Source organism: Panthera onca, chromosome C2 (genome assembly GCF_046562875.1).
Source record: "Panthera onca isolate mPanOnc1 chromosome C2, mPanOnc1 haplotype 2, whole genome shotgun sequence".
NCBI lineage: Eukaryota > Metazoa > Chordata > Mammalia > Carnivora > Felidae > Panthera > Panthera onca.
The window spans coordinates 87,417,187-87,429,699 of record NC_138347.1 but is presented as its reverse complement, the minus strand read 5'-3'; the positions used below and the strand labels follow the sequence as shown (position 1 = coordinate 87,429,699).

At 39.0% G+C, this 12,513-nt stretch overlaps 1 protein-coding gene and 1 pseudogene across 2 annotated transcripts in view; one reads left to right on the top strand and one right to left on the bottom strand.

Annotated features, from left to right (window-relative positions):
* Positions 1-155: 155 nt before the first annotated feature.
* MRPL47 (mitochondrial ribosomal protein L47) overlaps positions 156-12,513 on the bottom strand; it is a 34,926-nt gene continuing 22,568 nt past the window's right edge. For both annotated transcript variants that reach the window (XM_060639269.3, XM_060639271.3), the window contains exons 5-7: positions 7,493-7,623; positions 4,352-4,447; positions 156-357 (exon numbers count right to left, since the gene is read on the bottom strand). In XM_060639269.3, coding sequence (XP_060495252.1) covers positions 234-357; positions 4,352-4,447; positions 7,493-7,623 — 351 coding nt within the window. In that variant the 3' untranslated portion in view covers positions 156-233. The remainder of the gene's footprint in view (positions 358-4,351; positions 4,448-7,492; positions 7,624-12,513) is intronic.
* Positions 7,639-8,225, top strand: LOC132684110 (non-histone chromosomal protein HMG-17 pseudogene; annotated as a pseudogene).

Here is a 12,513-nt window from a genome sequence, read left to right as displayed (position 1 = left end):
AAGTTTGCTTAGATGTCAGAATTTTTAACTTCCAGAGTTAGCATGCCAAATATTAACCCTTAAACCAGTTGAGATAGTCATTTAACTAAAAACACAATTTAACCGTTAAAACAGTTGAGATAGTCATTTAACTAAAAACACAATTTCTTTATAAATTACTTAATACATATTTACTTTTGTATATAGATTGTTATCCAAGGAAAACAAAATAGTAACTTCAGAATTCAGACATCTTAGACAACACTTGACTTCTGGGCTTCAGAATGACGTGGAAACTTTTCCTGAAGAAATTTTTCTTTCTTTTTCTCTAAACTTTTCTTCCTTGCTTCAATGCGGGCTTGTTTCTCAATTCTCAATCTAGAATAAAAGCATAACACCAATTTATACAAAAATATTTCCCTGTTACTCAATATTCTCAAAGGATATCCAAATCAATTACTTAAAAGCCTCAGTAATGCTAGTCTCCCTATTAGGTGTGTCATGTGTATTATTATTATTATTAATTTTTTTTTAAAAGACTTTATTTTTAAGTAATGTCTTTACCCAACAAGGGACTCACAACCCCAAGATCAAGAGTTGCATGCTCTACTGACTGGGCTAGTCAGGTGTTCCCATGTATGTTATTAAACTTGAATAATCACTGTAAACCTACATAAGTCAAAGATAAACTTAGAATCAAAAGCATTTGTAACCCTACACCAATTCTGCCTATTTCCTACATAGAAAGAAATGAACAGATCTTAAGAGCCTATAGCAGACTGGGCTACCTTTTCTCCTCTTTTAAAAACACCAGTTTTATTGAATACAATATTTTTTGTATCCTGTGATACATCCTGAGACTTTTTTGAATTCCTTCATTCCAAATACCTCAGTCTACCATATCATTTTCCCTACAACAAAGAGAATAAAATTATGCTAAGAGATGATGGTTAGGTGCTAGACTGGTCCCTATGTGAGTGTGCATTCCAGAGCAGGAAGCATTTGTGCCTCAGCTAAATTATTTTGACCTCTAGGGTCACTTAAGACAAAGTTGCAAATGATAAATTAATAGATGCCAAGCCACTACTGTACTTAAGACAAGATTTTGCAGGATATTTTATTGATCACTAGGCATGAGTATATTTTAAAACAACATAAGAGATCATAGTGAGTAACTTACTTAGTATGGTCACAGAAATTTGAGCCAAGAATTCTATTTGGGTGAAGACCAACATAGGTGTGTACTTTAAAAATATAAGCTATTTTGTAAATTAAGTATAAAGATCAAGCAAAGCTGAAATCAGATTACTCATGATAGTCCTCAGTCTTTGCTCCAACTAAATTTTGGCCATTAAAAAAAATAAGCCCATAAAAATACAGAATAAAGGTTTGCTATTCTGATTTTTTTTGATGTTAATTTTTGAGAGACAGCATGCATGAGCGCAGGAGGGCAGAGAGAGAAGGAGACAGGATCTGAAGTGGGCTCTATACTGACAGCAGCGAGCTGGAAGCAGGGCTCAAACTCATGAACCATGAGACCATGACCTGAGCCAAAGTTGGACATTTAACTGACTGAACCACCTTGGCGCCCCAAGGTTTGCTATTCTTAAGAATATTCAGAAGATTATGATGCATGCCCTGAAGGTAAGGCTAAAAAAGATAGGTTCAAAAATAGAACAATTAGGACATGTATTAGGCCTGTAAAAGCAACACTGGATTCATAAATTCTCATAGTTGTTTATAGCTTCACCTTATATGACTAAGGGACAAAAGGACCAATGGCACGGTAGGTCTGGAGAAGTTGTAGAGGAAAAAAAAATGCAGTTAAATTTCTTCAACTGCTTCGTATCTGAACTGGGCCTTAAAATGTGAATGGTGGACGGGGCACTTGGGAGGCTCAGTCAGTTAAGCACCTGACTTTGGCTCAGGTCATGATCTCACTGTTCATGAGTTCGAGCCCTACATTGGGCTCTGTGCTGACAGCTTGGAGCCTGGAGCCTGCTTCAGATTCTAGATCTCCCTCTCTCTCTCTGTTCCTCTCCCACTCATGCATTCTCTCTCTCTCTCAAAAATAAAGATTAAAAAAATTTTTTTAAATGTGAATGGTAGAAGGATTTCAGAGCTGTACATAAAAGAGGGGAAAATGAGCAAGACTGTTTAGGAAACAAGGAGAAAGGTCTGACTTTGATGAGGGTAAGCAGGTAAGACTTAAATTGTGGGAACCCTGGGTGGGAAGGAGTTTGGATTTATCTGTAGACAAGAAGCAACTATAGGTTTCTGAACAGGTTATGTGATAAAAAGGTTTGAGGAGAATTAGCCAGGAAGCAGTATTTGAATGGACTGGAGTGAGGAAAAGGTTCAATAATTCATCTTGATGAAGAGGGAGGGCACCAGGGCAGAGAGTGGGAGCACAAAGGACAGATCCTGGAGACCTTCTGCAGGAAGAATGAAATCAAGGACTGACTGCTTCTAGGGCACTGATGATGAAAAATGCCCATGTAGAATGGATATACTATTTAAGGGGTACTGGACCTCATTCCACTGGTGGTGGTCCCCCCACCTCTACCCTCCCATCAAGCAATTCTCAGACACCAGCAGAATGAGCAAAAGTTCAACTCCATTCTGACACTACGTGGAGATCGTGTCAGAGGTTGTCACACATGCTTCTTAACCAACGACTTGCCACAGATCAGACATTCCCACAACTCCCTCTTTGGACTTCAGACAGCAGTCACAAGTCCAGGCTGTTACCTGTACTTTAAATCAGAGGCTACCAAGACCTCCTCCGTGGGTTCGATTAATTTGCTAGAGTCACTCACAGAACTCAGGAAACCCCTTTATTCACTATTATGGATTTATTATAAAAGGATATAAACTCAGGAGTAGCCAGACATGAGGTACACAGGATAAGGAGTGGGGAGAGGGCATGAGGCTTCCATGCCCTCTTCTAGGCACCCCACTCTCCTCCAGTCTCCATATGCTCACCAACAGAAAAGCTGCCTGAACCCTATCCTTTTTACAGAGGCCTCATTACACAGGCACGGTCGATTAAAGCAAATCATTGTCCACTGGCTACTGATTCACCTCCAGCCCTGTTCCCCTCTCCAGAAGTCAGGCTGTGGGACTGAAAGTTTCAACCATCTATTCCAAGTTGGTTCCTCTAGCAATTAGCCCCCATTCTTAGGTGCTCCCCAAAAACCATGTCATTAACATAACAAAAGATACCACCCCACCCACACCTAGAAAATTCCAAGGGTTTTAGGAGTCCTGTGTCAGGAACAAGGAGGAAGACCAAATATATGTACCTTTTATTATAAATCACATCACAAAGATAAAACTGAAAATGAGGAGAGGCAGCTGGTTTAATGGGGAAGATAAAAATTTTTAATTGTGATTCTAAAATGTACCAAGACACCTTAAAGCCAGTTTAAAGATATATTTTTTATTCCTGTTTAAATTATTTTTTTAAGTGTTTTTATTTGTTTGGTATAGAAACAAGCTCTTGGGAGAGAACATCAGTTTTTAAAGAACTCTTGATGAAAGTAGATTGTATTATCTAAGGCAGTTGTTACAAGCTATGGTTTTTGTGCTGCTAGAATTTCCTTCTTAAATTTCCAGCTGCTTTCCTGCTTGAATTCTGACCTCTAGCACCTTTAGCCAGTAACTTTGAAGTTTTCCCCACCCAGCTTCTCTCTGCAGCCACAGACAGCCATGGAAGTTGAGTAGCATGCTTTCCCTGAAACCACAAACTTGTAATTCTCTCCCCTTCCAACTTCAATTTGGTTTCTGTCTGCTTTTGGATGTGGATCCAGGGTTCTAAAATAGCCATTTTCTAAAATCTTTCATTTTTATAATTATTAGCTGGGGGCTCGTGGGACCACTTCACTTCTCTATAATAGAAACCCTATAATAAACCTCATGCAGAAAAAAAATTGTTGTAGTAAATATTTGGAAACCACCATTCTGCAGGGTAACATGACTGCAGACATAATGCAGCAGGCTCGTCTCCTCACCCTAGCCCCTTTCCATTTCATCAACCTTGCAGTAACATGAGCTCATATCTTATGTAACCAAAGTATTTAGACCTTCCTTTTCACATTACAGAAAGACTTAGTAACGTACTTACATACAGACTGATGAATAGAAGGCAATAAAACTTTTTGAAAGGATATACACTAGAATGTTAAGTTATTTTTGGATGATGAGATTATGTAAGATTTTAATTTCATCTTTTCTACCCAATTTTTCTATTTTTTTCCACAATACACATGTATTACTTATGTAAAAGCTTATTACTTATGTAAAAGCTTAACTTGTGTTATCTGATATAAAGGTAAGTTGTGTTACTAAAGGGTATTTGGGTTGTGCTCACCTCATAAAACGTTCCACATAGGGCATTGCGAAGAATCGTTTCCTGTTGTATCTTTTATTTAGGTACCAAGGTATAGGCCACTGCTTGAACTTGTGCCTGCCAAGAAAGCAAAGAGATATTGCCTTAATAGAAGATATTTCATACATTTTTTCATTTTTTACAAACAGAGTTTTAGCCATCTTTGAGCTAAATATATTTTCAATAAAATGAGATGTAATTGGCTCTTAAAAGATTTTTACAATTTTTATAAATTATGAAATACTCTAAACTTAGAAAAAAGTACAGACATGAACCCACTGAGTTCATGAGTGTATGTATGTTTTGCAATGTCTGCTTCAGATCACTTTTGAAAAAATATATATAAAAACTTAAAGATACAGGTTAAGTTCTGTATTTCCACAGCAGCTCTGAGCCATACACTGGAGTGTATCACTACCAGATGTATTTCATACTTTTACTCCATACATATGTATGTATGTACTTATTTTATATACACATGTATATACATACATACATAACAATATATAATACATACAAGTGTATGTATAGTTTTTTGCTTTTAAATTATAAATAAATTGCACCAACTGATGTAGGTATCTACATTTATCTCAACACAATGAAACCTAAAAAATCATAATGTTGAGCGGGAAAAAGAAAGTTGTGAATTCATACTATATATAACATTCATTTGAAAGTACTTCAATGAAAAAAGTAACAAAAGGATTAATTTCAGGCCATTTAACCAATCTTTTCTGATTGGTTAAATCCAGGATTAATCTGTAATATTAGAAGCCAAAGTTCCAATCTCTTCATAATTTCAGCTTTTACTATATAATGTGACAGTGCCACAAGAAATATGGACCACTGCTTTAAGCAGGATAGATAACGGTACTGTATTTCCCTCAGTTCATCAGGATGACAATCTACTACTCCTCAATAGACAAGGGCATGACGTGTCCAAAAAGTAATGTCCGATATTACTGCCACATGTTCTTTTGACAGAAAAAAAAAACTTAGATGAAATGTTTTTAAGAAGGAGCTCTGCATTTAAAAGGCTACCTTAAATATTGTAACATGGAATAAAAAATTAGGGAAAAGGTACTGGAATTAATAATGTTTGAGTTAATAAGCTATGTTGGAAAGATGATATAATTACTACTTTAACTCTGGAAAAGTTAAAAAGCAAAATTTTAAAAACCTAGAAGAGATTAGCACTCATACAGATTCTCTCCTCTATCCTCACCCTTCCCTAACTGACCTCAATTGTATTAATCCAAATAAAAATTAGAAAATAAAGTTTCTAGTTAGACATTTTGGTAATTTCTCTTTTCTGTATTGGATTATACCATTACAGACATACAGCTACTCCCCTACATTTTGCTCCAAGCAGCCCTATTACTGCAAACTCAATTTAAAAAGACTACCAGGTACGCCTGGGTGATTCAGTCAGATGAGTGTCCAACTCTTGATTTCGGCTCTGGTCATGATCCCAGGGTTGTGAGATTAAGCCCCATGTCGGGCTCCGTGGAGCCTGGGGAACCTGCTTGAGATTCTCTCTCCCTCTTACTCTCTCTCTCTCTCTCTCTCTCTCTCTGCCCCTCCCAACTTGTGCACTCTCTCTTTAAAAAAAAAAAAAGAGCCTATCAAATGAACAAGCACTACTATGTGTTATAATTTCGAGAGTACAGGGAGGGTCTCTTATTTTGCTATGCCTCTTTTGCTGACCAACATTTAAAAATTCTACTAAGTATGCTTCCTTTTAGCAGCTCAACCCAAATGTAAATAAAGCCCTGAAGACAGAGACTACACTGGGTCTCCACATTTATTTATACCTCAGTTTGAATGTTTATTATCAGATCCTTTCCCAGGGTCTGACAGGACTTCGGGAGCTAGACACAGGGGACAAAAGGTGGAAAGACTAATGAAAATAAACAGTTTCATAATTTGAACTAGGGCTTATCCTGATACGGCAGCAATGCTTTTTTTGAAAAGGGTTCATGTGGCCTTATTCCCTGAAAACTCTTTTTTTTTGAGAACTTTTTTTTAATCTCAAGTTCTTTTTAATTAAAAAAATTTTTTTATTGTTTATTTTTGAGAGAGAGACAGAGCGTGAGCTGGGGAAGGGCAGAGAGAGAGGGAGACACAGAATCCCACGTAGGCTCCAGGCTCTGAGTTGTCAGCACAGAGCCAGACACGGGGCTCAAATTCACGAATCATGAGATTATGACCTGAGCCGAAGTTGGCAGCTTAACCAACTGAGCCACCCAGGCACCCCTAATCTGAAATTCTTAATGGGCAGGTGCATGTCCTAAAATTAGCTTCATGGTGTTTATTAATGCTCTATAATTCTATGTGCATATGTACATTTCTCTGGGTAAAAGATCTATAACTTTCACCAGATTCCCAAAAGGTCACATGATTGACAGAAGATTAAGCACCACTGTTATAAAGAACCTACAGGGGCACCTGGGTGGCTCAGTCGGTTGGGCGTCCGACTTTGGCTCAGGTCATGATCTCACAGCTTGTGAGTTCAAGCCCTACATTGGGTTCTGTGCTGACAGCTCAGAGCCTGGAGCCTGCTTCAGATTCTATGCCTCCCTCTCTCTGTGTCCCTCCCCTGTTGTACTCTGTCTCTCACTCAAAAATAAATAGATAATGGGGCGCCTGGGTGGCTCAGTCGGTTAAGCGTCCGACTTCGGCTCAGGTCATGATCTCGCGGTCCGTGAGTTTGAGCCCCGCGTCGGGCTCTGTGCTGACCGCTCAGAGCCTGGAGCCTGTTTCAGATTCTGTGTCTCCCTCTCTCTCTGACCCTCCCCGGTTCATGCTCTGTCTCTCTCTGTCTCAAAAATAAATAAACGTTAAAAAACAATTAAAAAAAAAAATAAATAAATAGATTAAAAAAAATTAAGAAGTAAAAAAAACTAAAAATAATTGAATCATGAGAATGGGGTGCCTGGGCTACCAAATAAAGCTACCTTCATTCATATCTTGGGGTTCCAAAGGGGTCTGGGGACTTCTGTTTACATTAGATACATCTGTAATAAATTTCATGTGAGAGTTTTTGTAAAAGATACCGGACAGGAGAATAGGGCATGAGATTTCCACTCTCATCTTAGAAAAACCACAGTGGAAACTATGTACCAGATGATTCTTCCAAAGATGTCTCTTCTCCAGGCACCAGGTCTAGCTTTTTCTTGACCAGTCTGAAGAAGTCTTAGGGCATCCTCTCTTTCCTGGACAACTTTATCTAAGGCATCCATGGAATCTATTACCTGGTAAGAGATTAGGAAGATACAATTTCAACAATCACCTACAACAGAAAGGTGGGGAGAAGGACCCCGGGCCCCACCAAAGTTTGTGCTCCACTGAATCCCCACATCCAGCGCCTATGCCCTGCCACAGTCACCACCATACCCAAGAGAAAGAATGAAGGGGATGCTAAAGGACATAAAGCCAAGGTGAAGGATGAGCCACAGAGAAGATGTGCAAGATTTCCTGCTAAACCTGCTCCTCCAAAGACAGAACCCAAACCTAAAAAGGCCCCTGCACAAAAGGGAGAGAAGGTACCCAAAGGGAAAAAGGGGAAAGCTGATGCTGGCAAGGATGGGGATGGCCCTACAGAAAACAGAGATGCCAAAACAGACCAGGCACAGAAAGCTGAGGGTGTTGGAGATGCCAAGTGAAGTGTGTGATTTTTGATAACTGTGTACTTCTGGTGACTGTACAGTTTGAAATACTATTTATCAAGTTTAATAAAAATGCAGAATTGTCTTCTACTTAAAAAAAAATTTTTTTTTAATATTTATTTATTTTTGAGAGAAAGACAGAGCATGAGCAGGGGAGGGGCAGATAGAGAGGGAATTGGAAGCAGGCTCCAGGCTCTGAGCTGTCAACACAGAACCCAATGCGGGGCTCGAACTTGTGGACCATGAGATCATGACCTGAGTGGAAGTCGGACACTTAACCAACTGAGCCACCCAGGTACCCCGTGTTTTATTTTTTTTTAAGCTATGTTGTTAGCACAAAGAACACTTCATTGTTGTTTTGAGGGAGGGCATATGTCACTAACAGAGTATCTCCAAAGCTAGATTGATACAAGGGGAAAAACACCCTTCCCTTCTAGTTTTGAGAAACTTCCTCCTGGTTCCTAGGAGGAGGGATTCCTTGATGTCAACCCACATTAGCCACCTTGGCACAAATGCCTTGTGGTGTGGAAAAAACTAAAATTCATTAAAAAAATTCTTTTTGGGGGCGCCTGGGTGGCTCAGTCGGTTGAGCGTCCGACTTCAGCTCAGGTCATGATCTCGCGGTCCGTGGGTTCGAGCCCCGCGTCAGGCTCTGTGCTGACAGCTCGGAGCCTGGAGCCTGTTTCAGATTCTGTGTCTCCTTCTCTCTCTGACCCTCCCCCATTCATGCTCTGTCTCTCTCTGTCCCAAAAATAAATAAATAAAAAATAAAAAAAAAATCTTTTTGGATGCTTTTTATTTTTGAGAGAGGGACAGTGAGCAGGAGAGAGAGAGGCAGAGAAAGGGAGAGAATCCCAAGCAGGCTCCATGCCATTAGTGTAGAGCCTGACACAAGGCTCGATCCCACGAACCCGTGAGATCATGACCTGAGCTGAGATCAAGAGTTGGACACTTAACCAACTGAGCCACCCAGGTGCCCCGACACAGATGTTCCTACCTGATTGGCAGCTGCTGCTATTACAGAGAATGGAATATCAGTCTACCCTGATCCTACTCTCCAATGATCCATCAAGATGCAAGAAGATCCTACTGGAACCCCTATTTATTTTTATCTCTTTCTTTTAACATTTCTATTGAAGTTTAAAATGTATACAGTAATATATTAGCAGGGCAAAATATATTCTTTATAAATAAATATTCACCTTTGGGGACTCTAATGACAGATGAGCTAAATTTTTTCATAGCTCTAAATACTGAGGCATTTTTTCGGTTATGTGTATTACCTGTGAGCATCATGACATAGAAATACTGTATACGCACATTTGTTTCTTTTAAGAGCCCTCAAAAACAGAGTGGCAGATTAGATTATAAAGGTAAACTTCCAGGTAGCTGCAGCATCCAAAAGAGATGTGAAAGCCACAAATTTAGATAGACTACCTCATAACCTGTATACGCAGCTCACACTCTATGTATCTGCTCTCCCCTACTTCAATCAAAGCCACACTGAGCAGCTGAATCCACACGTACCTCCTCTTAACTGAATGAATTTCTACAAAACCCCTGAGAAATAAAAGATGGGTGAGAATGGTGAATCCTATTTGGAAGACAGACAAACTTAGAAGAGTGAAGTGCCGTGTAGCCCTTAGGAACCTAGTGAGCCTGGCTGTTCACGGACTACATTAGGGTTTGCCCATGCAAGGTTGCTGCTGGGGCTCCTAACGGAAATCATACCCGATTACTCATGCTCATGCCTCCAGATGAGAAGGAAAATCAGAAATATCAATTAGATACACTTTATTCAAAACAAGCCAACCTTGGAGACCTTTCTTTCCTTTCAGCTTAACTCTTCCAGAGCCAAGAATGTCCTTACACACTTCCACACCTTCAATTTATATCTTGAGAAGGATTCTTTTTAATTTTTTTTCTTGATAAATTTTCCTTAGTAGTATGTCACAAAACTTAGAAGATGCATACATTTGAGGCTTAAAAAAAAAAAAAATCATGATTGGGGCGCCTGGGTGGCTCAGTTGGTTAAGCATCTGACTTTAGCTCAGGTCATGATCTTGCAGTCTGTGAGTTGAAGCCCCATGTTGGGCTCTGTGCTGACAGCTCAGATCCTGGAGCCTGCTTTGAATTCTCTGTCTCGCTCTCTGTCTGCCCTACCCTGCTCATGTTCTGTCTGTCTGTCTGTCTCTATCAAAATAAATAAATAAATAAATAAATAAACATTAAAAAAAACTGAAAAAAAAAAAATTACGATCACGTTCAGTTTATCTGGAGAAAGCTTTCATTATTTTTGGAATTTACTAATCCAGAAAGTGCAATATATACGACCTATGGGGATGAAGCTCACTTCTGAAATGTATTTTTTTTATAGCAGGGAGATGGGGTAATCTATTACTGAAGTTTAAAAGTCTTACAACAGCACCATTCTAACAAAAGCTTATTCAACAAATAAACAATGCGCTATCCATAACTTTCCTTAATAGCAGAATTAGCAAATATCCTGAAAATAAAATCTCAATGCTTTATAAATGTTATGTGGCAATCATCAGGTCTTAGTTTCTAAATACATCATTCGTCATTAAAAGGAATCAGGGTATTCCCCTGTAAAATGGCTGATTCCAGGGATGGGGCAGGAAACGTACAAAATGAATCCAGAACAACTTGCTATGCCTCATAAAAGTGATGAGAACACAGGGGCGAGCCTGAAGGAATCCACACTGGTCCTTAAATCTGGGATGAAGGTATTCAAGAATTATAACTCACTGAATAAAACTGAAATCCCTGAGTCCACAGCGATAGAAGAAAGTGAAGGGAAAGCCATTCCTTACATAAAGCTAACCAATAAATGTAGAATGAATCATCGGATGAAAAAAATGCCCATTTAGCAAACATTGTAGTAATAACTAATCAATAGATGTTAAACCCACTGAGTGCAAGTTTGAGAAATTACAGGATGTTTATATATGATCTCAATACAAAGAAAAATTAGTAACTATATACACCATGGAGAAACCTGGCAGACATCACACTAAAAAATTATTTTTATTTAAACAAAAAATTTTTTAATGTTTATTTATTATAGAGACAGAAAGAGACAGAGTGTGAGCATGGGAGGGGCACAGAGAGGGGGAGACACAGAATCTGAAGCAGGCTCCAGGCTCTGAGCTGTCAGCACAGAGCCTGACATGGGGCTCAAACTCACAAACCACGAGATCATGACTTGAGCCAAAGTCGGATTTTTTTTTTTTTTAATTTTTTTTTTAACATTTATTTATTTTTGAGACAGAGAGAGACAGAGCATGAGCAGGGGAGGGTCAGAGAGAGAAGGAGACACAGAATCTGAAACGGGCTCCAGGCTCTGAGCGGTCAGCACAGAGCCCGACGCGGGGCTCGAACTCACGGACCGTGAGATCATGACCTGAGCCGAAGTCGGCCGCTTAACCGACTGAGCCACCCAGGCACCCCCAAAGTCGGATTCTTAACCAACTGAGCCACCCAGGCACCCCACACTAAAAAATTATTGATGTGAACGCCGGTAACAAAACAAATCCACATCCTGTGCCTCCTAATATTATGTACTGTAAAGAAAACTGTATCACTTCTATGATACTTCCGCCAATCATCATGATTATAATGAGAAACATTAAACAAACCCAAATTGGCCTACACTCTTCAAAAAAATCAATGTTCTGACACACAAAGAAAGACTGAGTATCCAGATTAAAGAAGACTAACGAGATAACAACTGGAAAATGATCCAGAATTTTATTTTGCTATAAATTAGAGGACAACGTCCGGATAACTGATGAAATAGATCTGCAGATTAGATAATAGTATTATATCAATTTCCTGATTTTGAAAGTTGTACAGTGGTTATGTAAGGAAATATCCTTGGTTTTTCACAACATATACTTAATTATTTATGGATGTATATAACTGACTCTTAAACTTCTGAAGAAAAAATGTGTTATTTAGAGAAGGAGGCAGAGAAGGATAAAGCAAATGGGTAAAATATTCACTTAGGGAAACTGGGTGAAAGGTACTTTTGTACTATTCTCTTAACTTTTCTGTCAATCTCATGTTGTGTCAAAATAAAGTTTCAAATAAAAATAAATATGCTATGGAATTCAATTTTCATTAAGTCAGAATAACTTCTTCCTAGTGAGGCTAAATACTAAAACTTTACTCCCTACATTCTTTGACTCTCTGCAGGGATATTAGGTCCACCCCTCTCAGAGGCAGTGTGGCAATAACGGCTGTGAGTAGCGTGGGGAAACGAACGAACGTGAAGCAGCTGAAGTTAGGCAAAAAGCTGAGTTCTATTTACGATGGCACAGAAACATCAACAAAGAATTAACCTCGTAAGCAATCCAGGCAAAAAACCTTGAGAAATTCAACTAAATAAAACACAAAACTTCTACATGGAAGAAATAGCTTAAACATGTACAGCCATTGGGATGCCCGGGTGGC